Raw genomic sequence first — 23578 nt, 5'->3', positions numbered from 1 at the left:
TCTTTTTTCTTTGTTTGTTTTTTTCCATTATTTTTCCAAAAGTATTTAGGCACCCAGGGCAGGAGGGAACAGCTACAAGTAGGTAATGTCCTAACATTTAATCCTGTGTTTTTCAGCAGAACGACCTTCCCCTGCTGCTACAACACGCACCAAACCAAGTGCAAGGTATGCAGAGCATTTTCAGTTCACAGACCAATGTCACTTGAGCAGACATTCAGCATCTGTATGTAATAGACAAACCAAAACCCATCAAATTTAATCAAAGATACCAGCCTGTTTCTTTGGATCACACCCCACACCAGGCTACCATTCACTCCATAAAGCCCAAAGAGGCTGGATCTGTTCCCACCACATCTCTTTTAATCCCAAAGTACAAATCACATTAGCAGCACTGCTCCATCTGTTCCAGAGTGCAATTTTGACCCTGAGTTTACAGTAGTAGAAAACTTGAATGGAAGATTCTAGCAGATTCCTTTGCATAATTGGCTGCATTAAACAATTACAATAGAACTATAAAAATCCTAGAAAAAACAAAAAAAACCCACATTCCTTGTTCAAGTTCTGCAGAAGAAAGGAGTGAAACTGCCCTCCTGTGCTTTGATTAGAGGAGCAGAGTGAGCATGGCTTGAAGGAAGCAACCAAGGGAGATAAATCAGATCTGGAACAAAGCAACAAGAAGAACTGGCAAACTGGAGCACAAGCAGGAATTCCCAGAGACTGGATGCCAGAGTTTGGAAGGACAGACCAGAGCTATGGCCAATGTTTGGGAATCTTCAAGAAGCTCGAGACAGTCTGGACACTTCTCTACTGATTGGTGCAAAAATAACACCTAAAGCTAAAGGCATTCATTGCTCTTCCCATCCCTCCCTCAGGGTGTTCAGTGAATTCCACAAGCACAGAACTGGCACATAAATTCCACGTTTCAGTGACACCAGAGCCAGAAACATGCCAAGGACAAACCATGAACCTTCAGTGGTTTTCCAAACTGACACCCAATGTGTCAAATCACAGCCATGCTGTGAACCCACCTAACTGCCCAGTGCTCCCACTCCAGAGCCATCCTCCACTGGGGAGAAGGGTTACAAAAGCTCTCCAGACCCTGCACAGTGCCTAGACTCAGATAAGCACTGAGAAAAATCACCATCCATCCCGGGATTCCAGATGTCCTTCCCACACTTGCCTAACCAGCAGCTCATCTTGAACAAGGAATATGCAAGGCCACAGGCAGAATAAATCATACGCCTTGAAAGCAGTAATTCGGTCCCAAAATCCAGTGCAAATATTCTCCGAGGATGCCCGAGAGCATCTGCTCCGCCCTTGGCAGCAGGATCCGGGGACAGCCGCGGTGTGGGGCGCTTTCGGTGGCGGTTCCCGTGTGGACACGGCGGCTGCACTGCCCTGTCCTGCCCAGCAGCCGCTGCTGCAGCACCGCGGAGCAGCCTCAGAAATAGAGCGCGGGCTCGCTGCTGAAATCCGAGAGGCCGCCCTTCTCCGCCGGGGTGAGCTGTGGGCAGAGCACAGGAACCCAGAGCACAGTCAGAGCCGGGCCAAAGGAGCACCCTCACCCCTTGGCTGGCGCCTTGGCACCTTGCCCGGGCTAACCGGGTGTGTTTAGTTAGTCCCCCCTCCAAACGTGCCTTGGAGTACCATAAAGTCCTGCAATAGTTTGGGTTGGAAGGGGCCTTAAAACCCATCTTGTTCTATCCCCCTGCCATGGGACACCTTCCACTATCCCAGGTTGCTTGCTCCAAGCCGTGTCCAAGCTGGCCTTGGACACTTCCAGGGATCCAGGGGCAGCCACCCTGTGCCAAGGATTCACCACCATTGCAGGGAACAATTTCCTCCCAATATCTAATCTAAATCTCTTCTCTTTTAGTTTAAAAACATTTCCCTTTGTCCTATTACCTGGCCATGTAAAAAAAAAACAAAACAGACAAAACCCAAAAAAATTAATCTCCCTCTTTTTCATAAGCCCCTAGAAGGGGCTCTGAGCTCTCCCTGGAGCCTTCTCTTCTCCAGGTGAACACCCCCAGCTCTCCCAGCCCGGCCCCAGAGCAGAGGGGCTCCAGCACTCAGAGCATCTCTATGGCCTCCTCTGGACTTGTTCCAACAGATCCACATCTTTCCTGTGCTGAGCACAGAGTGTGCCACCTGCCTTGAGTCTCCTTCACACAGCCAGGGAGGTGCAGGTGTGTTAGTGGCAGTGGGACAGTGTGTTGGTCCCTTTGGGAGCAGTGACACAGCTCCTGGGTAGGAACACAAGCACAGGTGTGCAGGGAAAGGCACATCCCATCCCATCAACTGCCCAGAACAACCCCCACCCCAAAAGGGAGCACAAGACTTGCTTATTTATAGCCTCACCATGACTTGGTTCCCATGGGAATCAGCTTCCTTTGAGAGGGGTCCCTCTGCAGCAGGACCCTCATACTTCTGCTCCTGCCACTCGCTGAACTTCACGGAGTGCTTTGGGGTGTAGCTGGATAAATCTGCTGAAAGGAGAAAGATGAGATAAATATTCCTCACCACCCCAAAAAGAAGTGGGACCAGGATCCCAGCAGGGACAGCCTGGAAACTGCCCATCTGCAGCTCCCTGTTCACCTCCATTAGAGCTTCCCCCCATGTGGAGCCCCTTAAGGGTCTGTAGGAAACATGGACAGTGTCAGACACTACCAGAAACCCCACAGTGCCAACACAGCACCTCACTCACCTGAGTTAGGTGTACTGGGATGCAAAGTGCTGTTTGGGCGTGGAACATAAAAGGTACGAGATTTTTCCTCCTCTGTTTCGGAAACGTGTCCTTCCTCTTCCTCATCCTCTTCTGCCAGGGAGCTCTCTGAGGGGTACTCAAACATCGTCTGCAAACTTGTCTCGTTGAAAGAGATCTTCATCTGGACAACAGCCAAAGAGAATTATCAGAGAGAAGCACAAGAACCTGCTGATCCCCACGCTGGCTCTGGCACAGGCCACTGCACATGCCAGGCTGCCCCTGGTTTGAAGCAGCCACTGCAGATCCCCCCATCCCTCCCCAAGTGCCTGGGTGGATCTCTTGCCACACTGAGGGAAACCCCAAAGGCAGAGCCAAATGGATGGGATGGAGGCAGGAGGCTCCAGGGGTCTGGAGTCCCTCTGGCTTTGTGCCCTCTGCCATCCCCTCTGATGGGTGGGAATCTTGGCTACTGATGCCCAGTAACCAGGAGGAGCTGCCACCACATCTCTCATGGGAGAGACAAGCAGGAAAACATCCACATGTTGGAAACATGACATTGCTAATTCCTGGCAACTCCTCTGTGTGTCCAAGCTCCATAAAACAGAAACATCCATGATCAGGACTCCAGTCTTGGAAGGACATTCTAGCAAAGAGCTATTTAAACTACATAAAACAGGGCTTAAAACCAGAAGTGAGAAGAAGGAAGCAGCTAAAGGAGAGATGGTAACAGCTGGTAGCAGACAGGGAAAATACTGGACAAGGGGGAGACCTTAAAGGTTCTGGTTTGAAATCAATAGTATTGTCACTAATGGCCTTTCCACGGGCACTGGGAGACTGAGAAATGAAAGTGACTCAAACATGACTTCATTAAGGGCAAACCAAAATTTTATGGTCATGAAGAAAACTGGAGAGCAAAAACACTAGAAATTGAATGGTGTTTAAGAGCAACCCTTGCACTAAGAGAAGTTCATCACCTGTGAATAACTGGGGAAGAAAATTTGGGATTGACTATAGGACTGTAATCATTAGGATGCTGCTTAAATAAACCACGAATAAAACAAGGCAGTTCTGCTGGAAACAGGGACTGCCTGGCTCTCTCCTCCCTGTAACACCCAGCAAGGTGGTGGAAGTACCTCCAGATGTGCTGTTCCAAGCTGAAAAGAAAAGCTGAGAGCAGGGTTTGTTCCCCTGCAGCCCTGCCTGCCCTAATCATTATCTACCGTTGTGCTCCAGGGATCTGGTTACACATCACCTCAACTGGTGCAGAGGAGATTCACTGGCAAAAACTTCACACGGCAAAGTGAAGGTGGAGAAAAAGCATAACAGCCCTTTGTAAGTACTCCAGAAAACAACCACCAAGGAGCAGAGAACTGCTGATGCCAGCACACAGCAGACAAACGAGGAGGAGAAGCTTGCCAGGAGTAAGTTCATGCCAGAAGTAGGGAAGTATTTAGCCAACACAGATCAAGGTTCAGGAGCAGCTGTCTAAAAGGGTGTTGTGATCCCTTTACTTCTAAACACAATTAAAATTCAGCTAATAGGGTTATAAACAGAATGGAAAGGACATGGCAGCTTGTGACAGGTGGCAGGAGCCTGATGGTTCTCATCTCTCCAGATGCCGTGTAATGACTGGCCAGGAGCAAGTGCAGCACATTTATCCTCTATTTTCATCATACAGAAAACCCCCCACAGGCTGGGAAGCGGCACCTGGCCCCAAGCACCCCTCCTCACCATGGTGCTGCCCAGGTGCACCCATTCCCTGTCACAGCAGTGGTGGGAGCACCGGAGTGACGCTTTTGGGGGCTGCCAAAGTCAAGTCCAAGTGTCCCCAAGGGCCAGAGCAGCCAGCAGGTCACTGTGCCACCTGTGCTGATCACAGACAGGAGCCCTGGAGGGATCGGAGCAGGACAGGGAGTATTTCACCACTGCTTTTCAGCAAAGCAGTGAGGAGAGCTTAGCTCAAATCTGGGTAACAGAGGGAACAGCTGCAGCTCCTCCACACTGCAAACCCCCAGCTGGAGCTCTGTGCTGCTCTGCCCCAGGGAAGGATGGACCTTGGACACAGGCTGGCTCCCTTCCCCTGCTCCCAGGAGAAGGCAGGATGGAAGCTGCATAGAGGGAACCAGCTGCCTTTCCCCATTCCCTGCCCCAGCCCTGGCCAGAGCCACTCTGAGTCCCCAGATGACACACAGGGAGAAGAGTGATTCTGTTTCAGACAAAAGGGGTTGGAATAAAATGGTCCTGAAGCTTAGAGCATCCCAGTTGCTGCTCCCTGCATTTCCCATCCCTGCTGCTGACCTAGATGCTCCCTGATCCGAGCCAGGCTGTCACTACTCACAATGTGGTGTCTGTCCTGTGGGGATGAGCCACGCTGCCAGGCACCAAGGCCACGAGGGGTGGAGGTGCCCAGGACTCCTGGAAGCTCAGGAGCTATCCCAGAAGCAGAAACTGCACACAGGCCACTTACCAGTGCTGCCAATGGCACTGAAGGGCAAGGAGGACTCGGCTAAACATGGAAAACAAAGGAGACAGGAGAGATATGCCTTGGGGTTTAGTTAAGCTTGGGAGATGGAACTAAATGTTCCTGTTCAGTGCTGTCTGGAGGAAATCTCTAAGAAAAATGACTTTGAGTCCAGTTTGGACCAAAGGTGCATGCAGTGCTAGAGGAGAAAACAGCCTCAGCAGGGAGCAAAACCAAAGAGCAGAATGGAGCAGAAACTGCTTAGAGACACCCACATCCCACACAGAGCCCAGGGGCAACGCCAACAGCCCAAACTCAACAGCTCCCACACCCAATTCAAGCAGGTGGCCATGCTGGAGCCCTTCACACAGGGCAACCAGTCAGCCCCTGGCACCCAGGGCACAGCTGGGGCCAAGTTAGCCTGCAAGGCTCACACAGGCACTTGTGCTCAGGGGCACCACGGCACAAGTTTCCTCAAACCACACTGACCTGCCCCAGGGCAGATCCCACCCCCTGCTCCCAGAGCCTGCAGCAGGCAGAGTCCCACAGCTGCTGAATAAAGCCCCGGGCACACCCAGGCAGAGCAAACACGAGGCACAAGCAGGCACTGGCACAGGAGGGACCTTGGGGCACTCAGTCAGCCCTGCCTGTGGGGAGAGAGCCCCAAGCCCCAAAATCTGCTGTGGCAGCACCTGAGCTCCCTTCTCTGCATATGACGGTTTCAGGGAAGCACAAAGCAGCTCTGCTTGACCCAACAGTACAGGGAGGGAAAGAATTCAGGCAAAACCAGGGGACACATGGGGCAGAGAAATGCTCTGAGCAGCTACAGAGCACAACTAAGTGCTGTGTGTGAGGAACACAGGCAGCTTCAGTCCCAGGAACCAGTGAAAAAGGAAAACCAAGAGCCCAGTCATGGCACAGACAACAGGTTTGCACAGCCAGCAGTGCCTTGCCAGACCACAGAGACTTTTATGGGAACACAAAAGGCAACAGGGGCCATTTCTTTAGAAGAAAAGCATGTCCCAGCAGAGCCAAGCTCCCTGGAGCCCGGCCAGAGGCCTCTGCTCAGCCCTGCTTCCCCTGTTTCTGCCCCAGCAGCAGCTGCCAGTTGTGGCAAGGAAGAATTTTGCACCCTTCAGCTGTGGATGTTTGCAGGGATTTGTCACTCTTTGCTCAGCTGGAGGCTTCACCCACAGCTGTGTCACAAACCCTGCGTCCAACCCAAACCCACACATACATATATATATATATATATATATATATATATATATATATATATATATATATAAATACTCTGCCTAGCAATCAGACACATTGGAAAGAGTAAAGCAGGCTTTTCAGGGAATATCATGCTGTTCAACTGATAGGTTCTTGTTGCCATAGCAAAAATCATTTATTTATTTGCTAGGATTTGAACACTAATGAGTAATAGAATATCCAGGAAAGAGAAGCCAGGGTAAACATTGCCCAACAAAGCATAAATCTGAGCAGTCATGCAGAGCTCACTTAGAAAAGGGAAGTCAACCTTGTTTCAGGCTGTCAGGACTCAGGCTGCATCCAGACCAGCCACCAAAGAGCCCTCACATAAAGAGATTTATTAAAAACAAAAAGAACCAATTTATAGAACCCAACCTACAACGTAAGCAGTGACAGTCAGCAGCCACCTCACCTCCAAAAAGGAGGTGGGAAAGTCTGCAAGGCAGTTCTAATGACAGAGCAAGACCCGATGGCTTCTCACACAGGAGAGACCTCTCTGGAAGTCTCCGGGGGTTAATCTGCATCCTCAGCTTTAGAAGCAATCTCCTTACTTTGGCTTTTCTCCACCCATTATCACATTTGCTGCTTGGCTGATGAGCCAGAGCCAAAGCCAAAGTAGGGTGTTTACACCTTTTAAACTGAAACCTCTTTGGCAATCCAAATCCTCACCTTGTAACAGTCAGGAAAAAAATAATTGTTCTAGGCATTAAAGGAATAAAATCATCCTGTAACTATATTCCAGCAGAGAGAGTCCGAGTCAGCATTTGATCCCCATCACAGCAGTCCAGAACAGGGGGGGCTGAGAAGGACTGAGCCCATCTCCCTTCCCTATGAGTGGTTCCCATCTCCCAAACCCAGGACTCCTGCAGGAGTTGCCATCCCTGCTCTGTCCTTGGAGGAGCAGGATGGGATGGCAAGTGGTGAAGCACAAGCTGGGCTCCATCCCTGCCCTGCTGCCATCCCACAGCACCTCCAGCATGTCCCAACCCACCAAGTGCCTCACCAGATCCAAACAGCTGAGCAGCACCAGGGATCAAGACATGTTCTCTTCAGGTACTAATTCTCCTCTAATCATCCTCTGTCCTCACTAATTCCCAAAAAACAGGGACTGCACTGACTCCCCAGAACATGCTGGGGCTGCCAGGTGCTGCTGGGTGTGATGTAAAGCAGCTTTTCACACCTGGTCCATCACAGGATCACAGAATATCCCGAGCAGGAAGGGACCCACAAGGATCACCAGTCCCTGGCCCTGCCCAGACCCCCCAACAGCCCCACCCTGGGCATCCCTGGCAGCGCTGTCCAAACGCTCCTGGAGCTCTGGCAGCCTCGGGGCCGTGCCCATTCCCTGGGGAGCCTGGGCAGTGCCCAGCACCCTCTGGGGGAAGAGCCTTTCCCTGCTCTCAGCCTGAGCCTGTCCTGGCCCAGCTCCAGCTGCTCCCTGGGTGCTGTCCCTGGTCACCACAGACAAGAGATCAGGTCTGCCCCTCTTCTTCCCCTCACAAGGAAGTTGCCTCCCCTCTCAGCAGCACAGAAGGGTTTGGCTGGTATCTGCAGGAAGGGTGGACAATCCAGCATGAACACAAAGCAAGGGTCAACATCTCTGAGAGATCAAGCACACACAAAACGAGTGTTCTGAAGAACCTTGTGCTCCTGTGCCACCTCACACTGAGGCCCATTTGCTGCTGCACTGGTTGTCTAAAGATTGGGTCAAGGAGATGAAAGCACAAGACATCACACCTGACACCTGAAACTACAGCCAGCTGGGAGTGTCAGCCAGCCTGTGCACACAGAGCATCCCAGGGAGGGCTGCAAGCAGCCCCCGAGCTGGGCAGAAAAGCTGCTCCAGCTCCAAACCCATGGGGTTGGTGGATGGAGGCTCAGACCTGTATAAAGAGAAGGGTCTAACACAGAACAACCTCCCAGCTGCCATGGAGTGAGAGGGAAGCTCTCTGCACGGAAATAACTGTGACTGGAAACAGGGTAGAAGCAGAAATGTTATGGTGCACAAAGATCCCCAAAGATTTACCCTACTCTTCCCATCTGACCAGTCCCACAGAGCAGCAGATTTAGTAAAAGGAAAAGCTGTTCAAAAACTCCAAACCTCTGCAGGGACCTTCAGTTTTCCCACAGCAGCCTGCAGCCAATGATCTAGACAGTTCCCATGAAAAGAAACTTTTTAGATAAAGGATTTTTGGGAAAACGAGCCATTTTCTTGGAGTTAGCAATGAGCTTGACTATGTGTCTATGCTTGTCCTGAAAACATGGTCAGTGTCAGCCCAAATTGTTGAATAACAGACAAAAACTATGTGGGCAGCCGGGGAATAGTACCCTGGGGACTGCAGCAGCACCAGCACATCACCAAGGCATTTGCTATCATTGAGAAGATAAGGAGCTTTTGTTCCTCCAAAGCCTTTCCTTGACACAGAAAGAAAGGGTTTTTCCCTGACAAGTATTCCTAGGAACAGAGGGGACTTGAGGCTTGGTTCCTATATGGGATTAACCCTGTACTGCTATGGCTGATGCATTCTCAGTATGCCCAGAAAACTGCAGATGGCACTTCAGAAATGTACTTTTCTGTCATTCTGTACAAAAAGACGAGTTTTGGGGAACTGAAATTGGCTGTGACACCACAGAATCACTTGGTCATGCTTTTCCAAAAATGTTTCATGAGCGTGACACTGACTTTTGCTCAACCATTAACTGCACCTCAGTGAGTTACTGAGTAGAGCTAAGAGCACTAAAGATTTACAGCAGGAGCACGTCAGGGAAGCCCTGTGTGGCTGGCAAAGGAGACATTTCCTCCAGGATCACATCCCAGCTCCCAAGCCACAAGGCAAAACAAGAAAGTCTCCATTTACAAGGCAACCCACAAAGCCAGCTCTGTGTAATCAATATGCTGAAGCACATGGCAGATAGGAGCAATGCATGGAGATTCGAAATATTAAACTCCTTGTGCAAGACACGGGGAAGGTTCAAATTCCTGATGAGAGGTGACAGGGTAGGGACAGCCCTGAGAGTGCGTGGGGCCAGTGGCTTGGTTAACTCTTCCCTTCACTGTGCTGGACCAGGGGAGATTGCAGTGCCCACACAAGCACAGCTGGAGCCCCAGTGTGCCAGAGCACAGAGCAGCCATTCACCCTGGAAGCCCTTTATTCCTCCTCACATCTGCAGGCAGAGGAGCCAGAGCCTTCCACAGCTTAACAAGCAATTCAAAAATTACTTACTTGGCCACTAAGAGCTGGACAAATCTCCCTACTTGTACGAAACAAACCTCATCTGAATACACAAAGGGAGCAGGATAAATAAGGTACAATTAGTGTCAAGACTTGGTGTTCTCATAAAAACCACACAGAGCTCCCCAAGAGCAGAGGATTTCACAGGCAGCTCTGAGCAGCCCATTTGCAGCTACAAGGTGCAGTGCTGGGAGCTGCCACCTACAAACATTTCTGTGCAACCCAGACTGCCCAGAGCAGCTCAAATACCTGGGTTTGGTGCTGGAATGGGACCCATGGAGCATCATTCCATGGGCAATAGAGAGAGGCTGGGAACAGAATTACTTCCCACCCTGTCGAGGAGCTCATTCCAGACTTCAGGATGAAAAGGCTCCCATGATGTGAACAGTATCACCCACATGACTGAGTTCATGTCTCTCTTGCCCTTTTTCTCTCTTTTAACATGCAAAAAGAACTTTCTTGATGAGAAGCAAGCACAGCAGGTTCACCAGGAGCCTCAGGGATGTGCCCTCAGAGCTGCATTTTCACCAGCTGCAAGCAACACAACTTCCCTATGCACACAAGTGTTTTGTCTGAGATATTTCCTACATTCCTTGCCATGCCCACAAAGCAGCAGCTCCATCCTGCCAAGTTCCCAAGATCATCCGAAGGGCACTTCTCGGAAAACATCAGCACCAAGTTCCTCCAGCCCAGATTTTCCCAGGATGTTTGTGAAGTCACTCTGTGTGATACAGACACTTCATGTGACTCTTCCTACACAGACTGGCAAACAGGGACATCCTCCCAGCCCCACAGACCACTGCAGTCACTGGTTGTAAATAGGCTTTAAATTCACATTTCATTTGGGAGGGGGGTGAGCACAACCCCTGAGGTGAAGGAGATGCTGCTGCAGCAGCTCTTACCCAGATTTCCTTTGCTGCCACCCCACCCAAAACCTAAGTACTTTCATTTTCCTTACTGTTCCCCACACACAACACAGACCAGCAGGGCTCCTCCTGCCCCAGCAACCCCAGTGTCCTTCCTCTGCTCTTCTCAGAACACCATGATCACCTACTGGAAAAACCAGAGTGGGAAGGAAAACCCAAACCCAAGACAAACTGAATCCCTGAGATGGAGGGAAATTATAAACCATGTCCAATCTGGTCCACAGATTAAGGAAACTGATTAAGAAAACGTTAACTGTAATCCTCGTGATTAGAGTTCAGAGCACAAAGTACCTCAAATCTCCTCTCAAGCTCTGGGGCAGGCTGAGCCCTGGGCATGTCCTAACCAGCTTCAAAGCCAGGCTCAGCTCTTATTTGCGTAAGAGTTTCTATTTTAGCCCTTCTGTCCCATTCCCTGCAGTGCTGACAGCAGCAGGCAGGACATGGAGGGAAGAGAACCAGGGGATTTTGGGACCAGCTCAGACTGTCACTGCAGCACAAGAAGAAGCATGGGAGCGGTGAGGCCATGGAGAGCCTCAGTCACAGAAAGTTTCCCACTACAGAGATGAGATAAATCTGACTCCTCTGCTCTGCCAGGGTTTCATACAACAAAGTCCCAGCACTTCAAGGCGCTGGCAGGCAGTGGGGAAACAAAAAAACCAGCCACTGCCCCAGAGACAGCCTCGGGGCCAGCTTGTGAAGTGGTTTAAGAGCTGTAACTGCAGCAAATCCTGATTTCTAGTTTTCAGCCATCAGCATCACAGAAAAAAAATCAGTGGAACTAGCAAAGGGCAGGGAAATGGCCCTGTCTGGGTGAAAGAGCCTGCTGCCATCTGACAGCTAATGGAGATCATCTCCGCAGGGCAGGCACTGCAATTCATCATCCCAGACACTTATTTCCTGAATATGACTTATCACTGCTGACCTCATCTCCTAAAAATGCAATACATCCATGTCAGATACTGCCACGGCCCCTCCTTAAAGGTGGCAGATGAATCTGCCCCAGCAGAGCACAGCCAGAGACAGAAAACAGAACAGGAACACGCAGTTCTCCAAGAGCTAAAGAACACAAATCTCTGCCCTGACCCCTCCAAAACACAGAGATGACATCATCAAAGGAATTTTTGCTGAGATTTTTTCTTCGACCACCAGATTAATTTACTTGTGTTATGGTTAATTTACTTGTGTTATACATTGCAAAAGAAATACTTCAGGCAGCCACCAGTATTTAGACTCCACACTGTGCAGACTTGCTCCAAACAGGTCTGGGCAACAGCTGGAAACGTTGATCCCTGCCAACATCCCAAGCCTACACCTGGTTCTCACAGGAGACCATCTCCAGCAGAACTGAACAGATGGAAAACTACAGAGCAGGAAGTTCAGCAGGTTAGACCAACAAAGCTGCTGCCCATGATGAAAACTGAGGGGTTTTTAGAATAATTTTTTTTAAAGACTTTTAAGTGGGAATTTGGAAGCCACATTCAGGCATTATGCAGCTCAAAAGATTAGGACACAGACTGCGGTAAAGTCCGTGGAAGCTGGAACTTTTTGGAGTTCAGCTGAACATCTCTGAAGACAATTTAGCTTTAGACTCCAACTGTTTGGATCCCACCAGCCTTGTTCCTGTAATCCCTGCTCACACTGGGCTGTGACTCGCCTGCCAGCACACAGCAAACTGCCAGCTGTGACAAGCACAAAACATTAAACCCATCAACAACCTGATGTCTGTAGGTTCTCAGGTCCTGTTATTCACAGGGCTTTGGGTGGCCTGGCCAGAATTCACCTTCCCTGCAGGATCCCCAGGAGGTACCGGACCCTGGAGAGGATGACCACGCCTTGGGATGCACTGCAGGAGTGACACACTGAAGGAGCACGGTCAGGGCACATTCTGCACACACAGGCAGAGCCCAGCCTCCAACGACAGGAGAGCCTAAAGCCAGCTCATGGGGAGCCTGGCTGGCTCTGCAGCGCTCTGTCCTTCCCCAGCTCTCGCTCCAACACGCCAACCACATGTTCTGCAGAAACCCAGATTTCTATCTCGCTGACAACTTTATTGTACGTTATTCTGGCAGGTAACCAAACCACCACTGACTCTTCTCAGCTCAGCCAAGTGAGATTTTATCCTCTGAGATCCCAAAGATCCACATCCTGCAGCAAAGCCTTCCCTTCCTCCTGGCACTGCTATCGGGCTGAAATGCCTTTACTTCTCTGCAAAAACAGAGTACAAAGAGGAGGCTGGAGCAGGGGTCACCAACAGTGTGCTGCATCCTCTGCCCCACTCCCAGTTTAGAATAAAGGTCAGTAGGTCTCCTTCCACCCCTGCAAATGTATCCTGTCCTCTCTGAGAGCTCAGCCAGCTCCTCCAGCAGCTGCCCAGCAGCTCCTGGCACATCCCGTCAGAGCTGCAAAACCATTTCTCAAACCGAGTCCATACATGGGGAGGGAAAAGGGAGGCTGAATTTCTGCATTTGAAGAAAAACACCATTTTCATCTCAGAGAACAGGGGGTCCAACTGCCAGGGCTGACACCCTCCTTTCTAATAACTTCTTAGCCCTGACTGCACAGACTCCCATTGATCCACAGCATGTGCTGACCTGCTGTTTATCTCTCCCAGATTCCTGCTGGACATCACACTTTTCCAAGTCCTTGAAGTTTACTAAACACTACTTTCTTGAGTTTGGAGCATAATTAAAGACCTTTTAAAAACAAAGTTTGGAAAGGAAGATGTATAGCACAATAAGGGCTTGTTCACCCCAAAAGACACAGGCAGCTGCTCACTAAAACCAGCATCAGGTTTTGACACCCCGAAAGAGAAAGGGGATTGGTTTTAACAAACTACTGCAGATCCCAGCTCACAGGAACAGTCTTGTTTCTGCCCAATTCAGGCCAAAATCAAGTTTCTGAAAACCCTGACACAGCTACAAAACAGAACTCTTGTTTTTGGCTGGTTGCCTTGGAGACACAGAGTGATCTCTTGGGAAGGAACCAAGGAATGCTCCTAATACGAGCTACTTCCTTTTCAGGCATCAACACTCAGCCATATTACCCAGAGTAAAAGCCACAAACATCCTCTAGGTCAAGAGTAAACAGAAATCTTTCCATTTGTCCACCATCAGCATCTTCTAGACCCTGGCTACAAAGTCAGACTCTGTGCTTGACTGAGCAGGAAGGGAACTGAAAGAAAAATGGGTGTTTCTCCCACACCACATTTAATTTCACCCAGAAACTTGTGTCTTTCCTTCAGCTGGATCTTATTTTCCAAAGGGTCCCTATTTGTTTCAGCTTCCTGAGTTCTGAAAACGTAACAGGCAGTTTCTCCTTTGCCTTTTAATATCTCTCCTCTCAGAAACCAAATGTTTACACAAGTTCTCATGTAGGACGACCCCCCCCATACAGTTCTTAGGAACAGCTGTGTGTGCACCTTGCAGTATTTAGCACCTCCTATGCACAGCAGGGCAGTTAATGCTGTTAAGCTGATAAGAACAGGAGCAGAGAAGCTCCATGACCTGCCCAATGTCACACAAATCCACCACTGCCAGACAAAACAGTAGTTAACCAATATCATAAGATATTTTAGGCTGGGAAAGGTCCTCTGGAGGTCTCCAGCCCAAACTCCTGCCTTAAACAGGACTGACCTATCAGTTATGCAAAGCTTTCCACAGGCAAGTTTCAGACAGCTCCAAGGCTGGACACACCACAACTTCTCTGGGTTTGACAAACCAAAAAACAATTGAGTCACTGCATTGGACTTGTGCTCATCTCCCTCCCTCCTTTTTGTACTGTTAAGGACACTCTTCACTGTGCTCCATTTAATTGGTTTTACCTGGGGCTTTGTTCTTTGTGCCACAACAGCATCCCTTGCTCAGAAAAATCAGCTCAGCTCCATCAGGAGCAGGGCTTACCCAAGTGTGGCCATCCCACAAGATTCCCTCCACATCCTCTACTCCATCCTAAGAGCACCCACACCTGTAACACGCTGTATTAATACTTTCACCATTCATACCACACACCTGATTCGGTGTAAATTCAATTAACACCCCAAACTGAACCTGAACAGAGCCAAAACAGCTGCATTGAGTGCAAGCCAGCAGATGTTTAAGCAGCAGAACAACTCCAGTCTGACCAAGCATTTCCCTGTAGGAGAACAAAGAAAACTTCAGGAGCACTGAGCAAGAATCAACACTCCTGTTCATTTGCTTGTTCTGGACCTCAAGGTGCTCGTGCTCCAGACCTGCTCCCTGCATTAGTCACCATCAAATTACCACAGGCTGCAGGTGCTTAGGGAGGAATTTGACAGTTAAGCCAGGGAAGCAGCACTCCCCCGCCTCCCTTCAAATGAGATGCACCCTGCTCAAAGGATTTCCTCAAATTATAATGCTCAGCGCCTCAGGCACCCGTCTGCATTCAGTCCCTCAGTTATCTACTTGGATTTGAGTAACGGAAATGTCCAACAACAACTCCCACCATGGAAAAACATGTCACATCACAGCCCTAAAAGTCGGGATCTGCCACCTCAGCATGCTGCTTTCAGAGCCCAGCAACTCACGCCCACTCCCCTTATCGCGTCCAGATGCATTTCACCATGCCCTACAAAGATTAATTCTCAATTTAGGGCTCACAGGATCTAGGCTACTCCCCAAGCAGTGAGAAAATCTGGCATTCGCTCACTCAAAGGCATTTGGAGCAATCAGCATCTCCTGGATCTTCAGAGCTGTAGCTGCACATCCAGAACGGGCAGGTGGTATAATCCTATCAAGGAGAGTTAAGTTCTTGCTGATCTCTTTCTGCCTAATCGAGACCTAATTCTTGAGCCTCTATCAATAGATCACTAATGCGGGGAAGACGCCAGTGCCATGCTGCCCAAGTGACCACAGGCAGCTCGACATGTCCAAGCCCTCAGACACAGAGAACAGAGCGGGAGGGCAAGCCCACAGCTGTTCAAACCACACAGCTCCCCCTCATTTCCTAAATTCCTGAAATACTTTACTTTCCATTATCTTATCTCCAAGAGGGGATGGGGTGGGAGAGGCCCTGCAGTTATCACAGGGCATATCCCACCCTCAGCTGCTTTGTAGGACAGCACCCAGTGCCCCCTCCCCGAGGGCAAATTCCGTTTAATACGCCAAGTCCCATCTCCCAGCTGTGATCCTCAGGTTCCTTTTTAAGTTCCAGGAGACAGTAAAAGCAAACAAGACACTGGGCTTGCAGAGTGTTGCAAACTCTCCTAATACTGGATACCATGAGAAATACTAATCCCTGCCTCCTTCCTCACCACTCTGAAATGTCCTTTGGATCAGTGTGGTGGAGTTCCACCTTCCCCCTCCCGTTTTCCACCAGCCCCAAGGCTTCGCTTCTGAGCCCCTTTTACCCCCTGCTTCAGCCAGCTCTGAGGGCAGACTCTGGCTCCCACAAAGACCAAACACACTGCCCATGTTCCCACCAGTGCCTCATGGAAAGCCAAACCCAAAGCAGCACCGGGCCTGGCTGCTGAGCACAGAGGTGCCCGGTTACCTTCTTGCGGCGCGAGCCTGTCTTGCTCATGCAGGACCTCTCCAGGGACAGGTACCCCCCGATCACTTCGATCTCGTTCACCGTGGGGTAGCGCTTTTTATGGGATATCCCCACTTGGGGCCCATCAGCGTTCTCTACGGCTTTGCCTCTTCCTTTGCTGTCCTCCTCCTCCTCCTCTTCCTCCCGCTGTGGCCTTCCACTGGCATCGGCGAGAGCCTGCAGCCCTGGGGCCACGGGCTTCCTTTTGGGCACAACAGTGAAGGTGCTGCCTCCCCTCTGCTGAGGGGCGGAGTGTGGTCTGTAGAGGGGCACAGAGGAAAACTCCATCTCCAAGTCAGGGCCAGCTCCTCCGGGCTGATCCGCCAAGCTCCCTGTCCTCGCAGCCGGGCCAGCCCTGGGAGAAATCTCCCCACTGTCCGGCTCCACGATATCATCGATGTAAGTCACAGGTACCAATGGATCCAGAGGCGCCGGTGGGGAAGTGATGGGCTCTTCCTGCTCCGGGGCGGAAGCCCTCGGGGGCTCCTTGGGTGCCTTCTCCTCCAAGGGCGGTGGCGGTGGCCCCGGCCTCGCAGTCTGGGCCGGAGGCTGAGCTGGGCTGCCCTCCCGGCGGGGCACGAAGACGAAGGAATTGCGCGAATTCAGGCGCAGCTTGGCCAGAGCCTGTGCCTGCAGGTCGTGGGCTGGGATGGCAGCCAAGTCAGGCTTGGGGGCCGGGTGGATTTCAAAGGAGCCCCCAGCCCGGGGGGCTGAGGCGGAGAGCGGACGAGTGGCGCCGGTGGCACTGGGGGCCGGACTGGCACTGGGCAGGGGTGACACGGCCACTTCGGCCTCCTCCGGCTTTGGCCTCCTGGCGTTGGCTCTGGCATGGGAAGGGCTGGTGGATGGCACTGGTGGCCCCTTGGGCGTTGCGGGGCGGCCGGCAGGGACAGCACCGGGCTCGGAGACGCGGATGCTGGGGATCTGCCCCCGGGGGGTGACCGTGAAGGAGTTGGAGCTGATCTTGTGGACAAAGCAGTTGGCCTGAGGGGCCGCAGCCTTGGGGGCAGCTGGGACTGCCTGGGGGGCTGCAGCCCGGGGGGAAGCCGGGGTGGGGTGGGGGGCCAGGGGCTGTGCGGTGTCAACCCGCGGAGGTGGTGCGGGCTGGGGGGTGACAGCCCGGGGAGGTGCCGTGGGCTGGGGGGTGACAGCCCGGGGGGAAACTGCGGGCGGGGGAGTGACAACCCGTGCGGGGGCCGTGGTCGGCGGGGTGACAGCCCGCGGGGAAGACGGCTGCAGGACTGTGGGCTGGGGGGCCACCGGCACCGCTGGGGGGGTGGCAGCCCGGGGGGGAGCCGGGAGCGGCGGAGGGGTGGCCGGGACCGCCGGCGGAGATGCCGGTCCCGCCTTTGGCGCCGGGGCCCGGGGGAAGCCGGGTCCCTTCTGGAGGGGCGCGGGGGCGCGGGGGGAGCCGGGCCCCGCGGGCGGAGCGGGCGGCGCGGCCCGGGCAGCGCCCGGTCCCACCTGCGGCGGAGCCGCGGCCCCGCCGGTCCCGGTGAGCGCGTCCCCAACGCGGCGACGGCGGCCCCGCGGCCGCTGCCCGAACTTCTCCAGGAGGCGGCTGACGGTGCCCGGCTCGGCCGCCTCGGGCGGCTCCGGCGGCTCGGCCGTCTCGTAGATGACGACCTGGTCGGCGCGGATCTCGGCGAGCGCGGCGCCGCGCCGGGCCAGCAGCTCCCGCAGCGGGTCGGGGCCGGCCGGGTCCCGGCGGCGGGCGGGCGGCGCGTCCCCCGCGGCGAAGCAGGCGGCGGGGTCGGCGCGGGACTCGATGATGAGGATGTTGTCGGCGCGGATGGTGCGGATGCCGGGCACGGCGCTGTACAGCTCCAGCAGCTGCTGCAGCGGCCGCGGCGCGCCGCCGGGCCCGGGCCGCCCCTGCCGCAGCCGGCGCCGCTCGCTCTCCAGCCGCATGAAGGGGTTCTCGCGGAGCGGGCCCAGGCTCTCCGCCACCACCAGCCGCTCCCCGGCCGGGGGCTCGGGCTCGCCGCCCGCCCCGGCCAGCTTGGCCCGCTTGCGCTCCAGGATCTCCCGCTGCCAGGCGGGCGCTGCCCGCGGCCCGGCGCCGAGCGGCGGCTCCGCGCTGCTCATGGCGGCGGCGCTGGGGCTCTGCGGGCCGGGCCCCGCCGCACCGGGGCGGCCCCGAGGCACCGCCCACGGGCCGGGCAGGGCCGCCCCCGCGGGGCCGGGGCGGGGCCGGGGCTGCGCCGGGGTCGCTCCGCTGCCGGCCGGCTCCGGGCCAGGGTCAGCGCTCCGCCCCCGCTGCCCGGGGAAAGGGCTCCGGGGCCGCTGGGCAGCGGCGGGTGTCGGGCACGGTGATGTGAGCTGAGGTGGTGCCGCATCCCCGGGTCGGGGACCGGCCGGGCCCCGCCGCCCGCACCGCCCTCCCCTCACACACAGGAGACCTCCGGCCCGGGACACGAGCCATGGTGACAGACCCAGAATCTCAAAACACACAAAACACCCATATTTGCCCATCCCCCCATCGCGGACTGGTGTGCGTGGTGCCAATTGAGGGCAAAAAACGCCTTTCGGGGTCACCCGTGGGATCCTGGCCACAGTCGCAGGCGGAGCAGGTGCCTGGGCAGGAGCAGCCCTGGCGGGCAGGGAACCAGCCCTGGGCTCTGGAGCAATGTCTGTGCTACCCAGGCCGGCAGAGGAGCGCTTTAGGGAGAGCTCTGATGGACACGAGTGGAGCTTTCCATGGCACATTGCAGCAGAGCGGGAGAATATTTTCCCCACTTTGCTGCCCAGAGAGGTCGTGGAGTCTCCCTCTATGGACACATCCCAAGCCCACCTGGACGCGTTCCTGTGTCACCTGCTCCGGGTGACCCTGTCTTGGCAGGGGGCTGCGCTGGATGATCTCCAGGGGTTCCTTCCAACCCCAGCTATTCTGTGATTCAGTGATTCATTGACAACCACTTGTTGGACACAAAAGTGCCGCCGCGGCGTTATTTCCAGTCAGCGCCTGTTATCAGCCGCCCGCAGGTGCCTTTGGGAAGTGTGTGCAATCAGGAAACCATCGCTCGGCAGCGCAGCACTTCCCACACCTCCCAAATCCTCGCCTGGGAGACGCGAGGGACCCGGCACGCCGTGATATAAAATAACCTTTGGGCAGGGCTCGGAGCGGTGCCGGTGCCGGAGCCGCACCCGGCACGGGCGGCTGCCCCCGCTGCCGAAAGCCCAGGTGCGTTTACGGGAGCAGCTCCGTGCCCTGCTGATAAGGCTCCTACCTTTGCACTCCCGAGCCACAATAGAGCAGTTGCACCCTCTTTAAACGAGACCTGGAAATGATACCACTGAGACAGCTTTTATTGCTGAAGCTGCCCGTGCCCAGCTGCACTGTGTGCCCCGCGGAGCTGCGCTGCTGTGAACCGGCGCTCTGGGGAGGAGGCAGCGCCTTGCCTTTCACCTTAAATAACTCCGGGGTGATGTGAGGTTCACACATGACCTGCCGTACTGCCTCAAGAACAGGTCCATCACGCACCATCCCCCTCCAGCCCTCGCCGGGCCACAGCGGATGCCCGGGGTTGAGGATAAAGAGCGGGGCAAGCGGGCAGAGACATTTCCCCGCCTCTGGTGACTCATGGCTCAGGCACGTCCAGAGCCAACAATGTGCCTTTGTACTCCGAGATCTCAATGGATTTCTCTTTCGTGGTCTTGTCTGGTTGGCTTTTGAGCCTGTGTAAAGCCCGTAAATCCTGAAATAATGAATCCCACACAGTTTTGCTGCACCTGGCGCAAAGAAAACGCCTCCCTTTGTGGGCATTGAACCTGACATCTGCTAGTTTCACTGCATGCCCGCCCGCCTTTAGAACAAAACAATAAATCCAGCCATTATTCATCCCCTCCCCTGCCAGTCAGGATTTGAGAGCCTTCTATCATTTCTGTCAACTGCTCCAGTCCTCGGCTGAGTCAGTGAAACAGTGTCAAGAGCTGGGCATGAGACTTGGCCGGCAAGCAGTGCTCTGGAGCTAATCCCCTGCTCCGCTGTGTTTACACCGGCGGGGAACCCCGGCGGAGTGCCCGGCTGCTGGTGCTAAGAGGCTCCCGGGAATCCCGCTCGGATTTTGGCACAAGAAGGAAAGGAATGCTCGCTTACAAAACCCAGGTGTGATGATGACAGGGGAGGCTGTGATGGCAGAGTGCCACCGCAGAGCACAGACAGAGCCAGGGCACGGCTGATGTGGCTGCAAGCTTCAAGGGGACGTGGCACTGGGGGCTGGATCTGCTGGGACAGCCCCAAGTACAGCCAGGGGACAGGGGACAGGGAGAGGGCAGGGCCCAGCAGGACTCTGTGGTCTTCAACTCAGGTCGCCTGCACAGCTCCCACTCTGGTTCGTGTCCATCACCCACTGTGTGTAACAGAGCACAAAGGGAGAGGGAAGAAGCAATAGGGAAAATAATCCCTTGTAACTGGGCGTCTCCAGCAAATTTGACTTTGTACCCCATGGTGCTGATTTCAAACCAGGACACATGGAATGGTTTCAGGATAAAGGATAAAGAATATCAAGACCATCTTTCTGGCCACCAGGCCCTCCAGGCACCAGTGGTGCCACAAGGCTGTGCAGTGGGTGGTAAGGGATTAAAAGTGATTTCTGTCATCTGTCACACAGCTGAGGTGGATATGGCATGTCCCACCTCACTGTGGTGGTGGCACAGGGAGAATGTCCCCTAATGGGGAGGATGGAGGAATGGAGGCTGAGAGATCCCAGGGCTGAAGAAAAATGGCTCAAATGACAGAGCTGTCCAGCCTGTTTCTCTTTGTGCTGAGGGGCTGCAGTTACCACATTTATCAGGAGATGAACAAGCAGGTGACTGTCAGCATTGGCGATAAGGGGAAAATTGCAGCTGGGAGTTCAAGCCAGGGCTGCTCCCTTTGGCAATTCAGTCGAACAGGCCCGTGGGATAGAAAGTGGTTTATCAGAATCCATTCATTGCCTTCTGCCCTCCTGGGGCCGTGCTGTGTTTTGGAGCCGGTCTGTTTTCCCCAGGGGGCTTACCAGGCCTTTAACCTCCCTTGGATTCCTCCAGGGCTCTGTTTCTGTGTCGAGGAGGGTGCTCAGGGATTAGCCTTCCTCCCAAGAAGAGGCACAATCCCTAAAGCACTGTAAAATCCCTTAGCACCCCATGCTCACTAAGCCACAGATGCTGCTGGAACCTGAATCCCTCTGTGCTATCCCTGTCCTAACCCCATGACTGGATTTATGGCTCTCAGATTGTCCCTTGTTTAAATTATCAGGATTTTTTGCTTTCCTCCCCTTTAACTGCACCTGGGCCTCTTGGCCCTCTGGAGCTCTGCTCCTGTGTGTTCAGCTGCTGCCATTCACAGGTGCCCAGTGCCCGTAGGTCCCTCACCTGCACCACGGGTTCATCACACATCATTTCCCTCACACAGCATCTGCCAAGTGCCATTTCCTGGGTTTATAAATTCAGCCAGAGAACGACAACAAAAAAAACACACAAGAAAAAACCTGCTTTCCCAGAAATGTCTCTTTTTATTAAATCATGTCTTTAGCCCTAGAAACAGTCGTGTACTCGAGGCCTGATTATCCCACACAAAGCAGCAGAGCCCCAGAGAAACCCGAGGCAGCAGAGATGGCAGAGGGCTCCTGAGCCAGGCAGGGTTGGCCGCACGCCTGGACAGCAGCAGCAGCCAGAAACCACAGTGAGAGTGCTGGGGTCACTGTAACCTCCTCCTCGCTTTTCCAAGGAGCCAACCTGCTGCTCCAGGGCCCACCGAGAGCTCGGAGATCACAGTCTTTGTTTTCAAAGCTCTCCATTAACCTCAAGACCATTTTGGCCCCAAACCAGCATGTCCCAGGTTGGGCTCTCTAACCCTAGGGCTCTCTTGGGCCCAGCATTTCCAGCTCCTTATGCCCCTACTGTGCCTTCAGCTTCCTGCTGAGAAGGGAGAGCAAGGAGGGCTCTGAGTGCTGGTCAGTGTGCCCCCAGCACAGATGGCTGCAGCCACGCTGCCCTGCACTCGAGCTGGGTTTGGGAAAGGAGCAGGACACTGTCAGCTCCCTCTGAGCTCCACAGAGAGCAGAGGCAGGATCAGCAGAGTGGTTTATCTTCACAAGGTTTGTCAACTGATCAATTCCACTTCAGTGGTCTGGGGCTCCCCCCATTATTTTGATAACGTTGCTTCTTTTTCTCATTCGGCTGAAAGAAACTTGCTCGGTCATCTCAGAGTTTAGGGGCATTACTGGACATAACCTCTGCCTCCCCACATTTACCAGACACGTTTTCACTGTTTCCTTTTCTGCTTGCTACTCAGGCACTGAGTTTTCTTTTCAGAGAGCTGCTGATGTCCCTTCACTCTGCAGAAGCAAAGGGAGCTGGAAATGAAAACTGGTGCCTGAACTCCGAGGGGAAAAAGATCCCAGAAGGGCGCTGGCTCCAAGCCCTTGAGAGCTCAGGTTGTGTTGTTGCTTTGTATCACAACTGAAGTCACCCCAGTTCCAGGAATAGTGTTATTAAAAACCAACAGGAAACACACAGCAGAAAAGCTACAGCCCATTCAGCACGTTTGGGGACGACTCCAGCCTGGTTCCCTGGGATGGGGAACACCAAACCCGCTCGGTTCCTTTGGCCACCCCCACCTGAACCCCAGCAAAGCCAGGTCTGAGCACAGGGGCACAGCAGGGAGTAGGATTCCTGCTCAGGGGCCTCACTTGGCTGTGTTTATCTGTGAGGCTTTTAGGGCATTTCAAAGGTAAGGGCAAAGATCCCTGTCCTTGAATTCCCGGCTCTGGACCAGCTCCACCTTTCCAGCACCTTGTAGGTGGGTCTGTACTACTACAATGGAGAATTAGCACTAAAAATACAAATGAAAAACCAATTCTCTCATAACCCCCCCACTTTTCACTGAAGCTTTCTGAACCCCCTTGATGTGCATCTGAGCTGGTTCTGAGCCAGAGACCAGAGGACGGTGGCAGTGACCAGTCCCTGGTCCAGTGGCCAGTCCACAGCCTCAGCAGCAGCTGCAGCTCCATTACCCAGGTGAGAAACATTGCCCAGGTACAACCCAACACATCCCTGCACGACCCTGGGAGGGCAGCAGGGCAGGGGCTGTGCCCAAGGAGGGGCCACCCTGGGACACGGGACCAGCACCTGGGGACATGGGACCAACACGTGGCTCCATCGGGGGCTTGGGGGTCTCTCTCTCAGCTCAGCAGTGCAGAGAGGCTCCTCCTGCTAAAGGTTTATGGGCCACTCCTGCTGTGACTATCACCAGGCCACTGGGATGCTGAGATAAGGAAGGGAGATTGGAATGCCCAATGAACTGAGTAATGGTCCCCGTTCTTGGAATATGGGGCAAGAACCTGTGATGGGTCTTATCTGTCCTTATCTCTGTCACTTTTATGGATACTCTAAAAGCAATACAATACTGGGAAAAACTATTAGGTTGCATTAGTTCTTTAATATTTACTAAACATTTATGGAA

At 53.6% G+C, this 23578-nt stretch overlaps 1 protein-coding gene across 2 annotated transcripts; it reads right to left on the bottom strand.

Annotated features, from left to right (window-relative positions):
* Positions 1 to 79: 79 nt before the first annotated feature.
* TPRN (taperin) lies at positions 80 to 18227 on the bottom strand. 2 transcript variants are annotated; one of them, XM_069032117.1, is made up of 4 exons: positions 16093 to 18227; positions 2708 to 2888; positions 2362 to 2489; positions 80 to 1504 (listed from the first exon to the last, which is right to left on the bottom strand). In XM_069032117.1, exons 1-4 carry the CDS (start codon positions 18217 to 18219, stop codon positions 1442 to 1444), a joined length of 2499 nt encoding a protein of 832 aa, XP_068888218.1. In that variant the 5' UTR covers positions 18220 to 18227; the 3' UTR covers positions 80 to 1441. The 2 variants fall into 2 exon arrangements, with proteins under 2 accessions (XP_068888218.1, XP_068888219.1); XM_069032118.1 differs by having other exon boundaries at positions 2362 to 2486.
* Positions 18228 to 23578: the final 5351 nt, after the last annotated feature.

The sequence above is a fragment of the Aphelocoma coerulescens genome, chromosome 17, assembly GCF_041296385.1.
Source record: "Aphelocoma coerulescens isolate FSJ_1873_10779 chromosome 17, UR_Acoe_1.0, whole genome shotgun sequence".
NCBI classification, from domain to species: Eukaryota; Metazoa; Chordata; class Aves; order Passeriformes; family Corvidae; genus Aphelocoma; species Aphelocoma coerulescens.
This window is presented reverse-complemented; position numbering and strand designations above follow the sequence as displayed.